Source organism: Macrobrachium nipponense, chromosome 25 (assembly GCF_015104395.2).
Source record: "Macrobrachium nipponense isolate FS-2020 chromosome 25, ASM1510439v2, whole genome shotgun sequence".
Taxonomy (NCBI): domain Eukaryota; kingdom Metazoa; phylum Arthropoda; class Malacostraca; order Decapoda; family Palaemonidae; genus Macrobrachium; species Macrobrachium nipponense.
In genome coordinates, this window is record NC_087214.1 from 77470805 (window position 1) to 77476464 (window position 5660).

A 5660-nucleotide genomic window follows, 5' to 3' on the forward strand; every position below is an offset into this window, starting at 1 on the left:
CCGTGTCCTTCATCTCTTGGTGTTTTATATCCCCTCCTTCCATTATTCCCAGGTATTTGTATCCAGTCTCATCTATGTGTTTGATGTTGCTCCCATCTGGTAGCTTTATCCCTTCAGTTCTTGTTACTTTGCCCTTTTGTATGTTGACTAAGGCGCATTTTTCTATTCCAAACTCCAACCTGATGTCCCCAGATACAATCCTTACAGTCTGGATTAGGGTATCTATTTCCTTGATGCTCCTACCATACAGCTTGATGTCGTCCATGAACATCAGATGGTTAATTCTGTTGCCTCTTTTCTTGAGTTGGTACCTGGCATCCATCTTCTGTAGTACTTTTGTTATGGGAATCATGGCTACTAAGAAGAGTAGTGGGGACAGTGAGTCGCCCTGGAAGATCCCTCTCCTGATATTAACCTCTGCTAGACTTATTCCAGAGCTTGTAAGTATTGTATTCCAGTTGCGCATTGTATTTTTGAGGAAGCTGATGGTGTTTTCCTCTGGCCCATATATTTTCAGGCATTCTATTAGCCATGTGTGTGGTATCATGTCGAAGGTTTTCTTATAGTCTATCCATACCATGCTTAGGTTGGTTTTCCTTCTACTACTGTTCTTCATTACAATTTTGTCTATCAGGAGCTGGTCTTTTGTGCCCCTACACTTCCTTCTGCAGCCTTTCTGTTGGTGGGGGATGGTGTTTGTCTCCTCTAGGTAGTTGTATAGCCTTTCACTGATGATACCTGTTAGTAACTTCCACAGGTGATAGGCCTGTAGTTACTGGCTATATTTCCCTTACTCTTGTCTTTTTGTACTAATGATGTCCTTCCTGTGGTCATCCATTTGGGTGCATGGTGATTTGAGATACAATGCTGGAGTTGTTCTGCTATGCGTAGGTGTAGGGCCTTGAAGTTTTTGAGCCAGTATCCATGGGCTTCATCAGGACCTGGGGCTTGCCAGTTTGGCATTTTCTTTAGTTGGTGTCTGACTGTGTCTGTCGTGATCTCTGTGAATCTTTGCTTTATTCTCCCTGTTTCTTCTTCCTTGACTTCCTGGAGCCATGTTGCATGTTTGCTGTGTGATACCGGATTGCTCCATATGTTTTTCCAGAGTCTCTTACTTGGTTCCGCTTCAGGAATTTCTTGGTGGTTGTCATCCCCTCTTAGTTGGCTGTATAGTCTTTTCTAGTTAGTTCCGAATAGTTTGTTCTGTTGGTATCCCTTATTCCTGTTCATGTACCGTTGGATCTTATGTACTTTGGCCTTAAGCCTCTGTTTTACATCTTCTATTGTGTTGTTTAATCCCCTCTCTTGTACTTTGTATTTCTCGTTCAGTTCCTCCCTTGTTTTCTTGCTTCTTAGCCTTTTTTCTGCCATCTCTCTCAGTTTACTCAAGTCAGATCTCATCACCATGATTTGCTTTTCCAGGCGCCTTTTCCAAGGGGGTTGCTGTTTTGGTTTCTGTTGGGTTGGTTGTGCTGGTGGTGTTGGTGTTCGTATCCCCATCAGTTCTGCTACTAATCTTGGTCCTGCATATGCCAAGTTATTTGTTTCTGTGATACTGGTGGTGTGTATTATGCCCATTATTTCATTGACCTCACTTGTTTTCTGCCTTAATTTCTTGGCGTTGTAGGCTTTCGTGGAGGGGATCTTTGTTCTCTCTGTATCTGGCTCCATCCATTGTCTAATCTTTTCTACCCATTCTGTCCTCTCTGTTACTTCGTCGGTGTTTCTTCGTGTGTCGTTGTTTGATACCTCATCATCCCTGTCATCTTCTGTGGCATCGTCTCTCAGTTCGTCTTCGTGTACTTCGTTGTCGTGTGACATTTCCCTTTCCAGTTCTTCTCTTTCTGTTGGGGAGAGCCAGTTCTTTTTCTTTATGTTCCTTACTTGGTCTGCCAGCCTCTGCTCTGTTTGGGTGGTGTTATTCCTCTCATTCCAGATATTGACCAACCTTCTTCTATATCCTCTCTCCGTCGGGTTGCTTCTGATGTAGCATCTATATTTCCTTATTTTCTTCTCTATCCATTTCTTCCTTGGGTTTGCTTCTGTAGCTCCAATCTCAGGCGGTTGGTTAGTTGGTTACTGTCGTTGTGGTAGTCAGTTGCTGGAGGACGACCTCCAAGTACCTGACCGCCTTCCCCTTCAATTGGGTTGAATACCTGGCTGCCGGACGAAGCTCCTCTGTTGCCAGAGGTTCCATTTGCGTCGTTGTCGTTTATTCCTTCATTTCTTTCCATCATTGCTGAGTTTTGCTATTTAACCCATAGCTGGACCCTACCCCATCAGGGATAGGTACTCATTTACAGCTGAGTAGACTGAGGAAATTATGGTAAAGATCCTTTCCCAAGGAATCAACGCCGAGGAGAGCGGTCACCCATCCAACAACTGACCAGCCCCAATGATGCTTAACCCGTCGATTGACGACATAACCCACTCTGCCACGGCGCCACATTTTTATTATTATTACTGTTATTATTATTATTATTATTATTTTAATTTTATTATTTATTATTATTATGATTATTATTATTATTATTATTATTATTATTATTATTATTAATTTAAATCCTTGTACATTAATGTTCAATTTCATAGTTTTTTTTTTTAAGTTTATGTAACTTGTGTTTTAACTTAACTTATTGTGTGTTTTAAATATGGTCTCCTTTTAAATTGACTTATAGATAATTATTGTTTTTAATTTTGTAATCTTTTAAAAAGTTTTTTAAAAATGATCTTATTTACATCTATTTTAGAATTCCTTGATTATGCAATAATGTACTGCGAAACGTCGGAATGAATGCCGTAATGTCAAATTCCTGTGTGTTCCTGCCTGCCTTCATCTACTTAGTGTGACTGCCGAGTGACCTCCTGCTGATTTTGACTATATATATATATATATATATATATATATATATATATATATATATATATATATATATATATATATATATATATATATATATATATAAGTATAGAAATATATTTCTTTTTACCGACAGGAACCATGTAAAAGAAAATGCAGTCGACGGAAACATAACAACCTTATACCACTCTGAGGGTCAAGTATATATATACATAACAACCTTATACCACTCTGAGGGTCAAGTGTATATATATATATATATATATATATATATATATATATATATATATATATATATATATAGTAGAAATATATTTCTTTTTACCGACAGGAACCATGTAAAAGAAAATGCAGTCGACGGAAACATAACAACCTTATACCACTCTGAGGGTCAAGTAAACCCTTTCTGGACAGTCGATTTGGGAGAAGTCCGGAACGTATCCCTGGTCAGGATCCTTCCTAATGGCAACCAGTTCAACAACATTGAGGTAGAGATAAGTCTCTTTCTTTCTACCAAATCACAGCGTGGGTTCGATTCATGGTTAGGATGGATTTCCTTCTGTCGAGAGATAGTGAATTATTTATGCTTAAAAGCCTCTTTGTGACTGAATATGTGAAAGTTGGAAAAATATATACACAAATTTATGGATGCAATGCCAATGCACACACACTACACACACACACACCACACACACTACACATATATATATATATATATATATATATATATATAATATATATATATATATATATATATGGTATGTATATATAAATATGTTTGCTTTTAAATCAAGAAAAGGTGATGATCATACGAACAAATTTACAGCCGCGAGGGAGTGAATCAATGAGACAGAATACTTGGCATTTCATTGTTTCAATTTACATGTCATCCCCTTCCAAACCCCACCCCACTATGCTGCCAGTGATGTCTTAAACCACCCCCCCCCCCCCCCCCCCCCCCATCCCCCCCCCGCCCTCTTCCACACTATTCTTTTCCAGATAGTAAGTCATGTGACTGAAATGAGTTATGATAGTTAAGATTTCTTGATACTGCAGTTATAAAAAGGTAGATTATAGATCAGTGTTAACCCTTAAACACAAACATGGGGTTCTGTACACCCCACAAAAAAAAAAAAAAAAAAATTGGCAACTGCCAGCACTTCACCGGTCACTGTCGGTTTAATCTAGAGGTTGCCCTAGGAGGGTGGGTATGTGAGTGTCCTGTGCTCCTATTGTTGTTGTTGTTATTTTTTTTTTTTGGTGCAGCACACCCCATGTAAGTGTTTTAGTATAATTCTATTTAGGGTGCATACCACCCCGAGTATGCGTTTTGGAGAGATAATGGGGTGGAGAGATAATGGGGTGCATGGTACTCCATGTATGTGTTTTTAGGTCATACACACACACACATATTATATTATATTATATATATTATTATATTATATTATATTATATTATATTATTAGATTAGATTATATTATTCTTTTGTATATTATTATTATTATATTATTATATATTATTATATTTATATATATATACATATATATATATTTATATATATATATATATATATATATATATATATATATTATATATATATATATATATATATATATATATATATATATATATATATATATATATATATATATATATTATCTAAATCATATTGTAAAACATATATATAATTTATCATATAATATATATATATATATATATTATATATATTTATATATATATATATAATATATATATATATATTATTTATATATATATATATATTATATAATATATAATATCTATATTATCATAAATCTGTAATACATACTCTAAGCATCAATTAGGATGTATTTAGAGGAGGAATAACTGATAACATAACATAAAGTCAAAATAGTGTAATTTTTCTGTTAAATTTTGACCATTTTTTGTCAGTCTGTGATACAGTGAGATGTGGTGCCAGGGAGCTGAGGGCTGGTGAGGGGAAGGCGAGAGGACCCACCTCGCCATGGCAGGAAGCCTGTTTGTTTATTATTGAAATTGCATTTATGGCAAATTTTTATTTTGGATTTGTCAGGAAAAAAATGAATTTTCAATATTTTTGTTTTATTAATGTTTAGTACTAGAAAAATTCAGTTATTCAAGGATGTTTAATCATTAAAAGAATGAGTAAGGATTGAACTTTTTGTTGACTTTTCAGAAATAAAAAATTTTGAACGCAAGTTGGTTTTTTCTTGATAAAAAAATGGGGTATGCTACACCCCTGGTTTGTGTTTATGTGACAAGATTTACATGTTTGTGTTTATTAACGATATATTAACTCAGGTACAAATGCTTGAAGTATAAGTGTGAAATTTTTTAATAACTACTCTAGAACGGTTACACTTGATACATAAAATCTATGACACTTTGTAGAGGTGTTTGCATCTGATATTACGATGCAAACTACAGTAGTTCCTTAGAAAGTTTTCCGTAGAAGAAGAATATGGAGATGATAACAATGATGTTTAATGGAAAATCCTTTCCCAGTGAAGACTGACCTAATCGTTCCTTCCAGATCCGCCTTGGCAGGGACAATCTGACAACGGGGGACTTCTCGTCCTATGCCTTGCTGGCCAGATACACCGGTCCTTACACATTGTCTAATGAGTACCTGGCCTGCCACTCACGAGGGGTCCTTGGAAGATATCTCAGCATCCAGAAGGTTCCACCGGGCACTACTTACTTGGGGTTGCTGGAGGTGGAGGTGTACGCCATGAAGAGGCCTTGAAATATCAATATATAGTCAAAATTATCTTCTTTT

At 36.1% G+C, this 5660-nt stretch overlaps 1 protein-coding gene across 1 annotated transcript in view; it reads left to right on the forward strand.

Annotated features, from left to right (window-relative positions):
• The window catches only part of LOC135199230 (uncharacterized), a 17279-nt gene extending 11619 nt beyond the window's left edge, over positions 1-5660 (forward strand). The window contains exons 4-5 of the mRNA XM_064227100.1: positions 3192-3348; positions 5415-5660. Of these exons, the coding sequence (XP_064083170.1) occupies positions 3192-3348; positions 5415-5627 (370 nt within the window). The 3' untranslated portion in view covers positions 5628-5660. The remainder of the gene's footprint in view (positions 1-3191; positions 3349-5414) is intronic.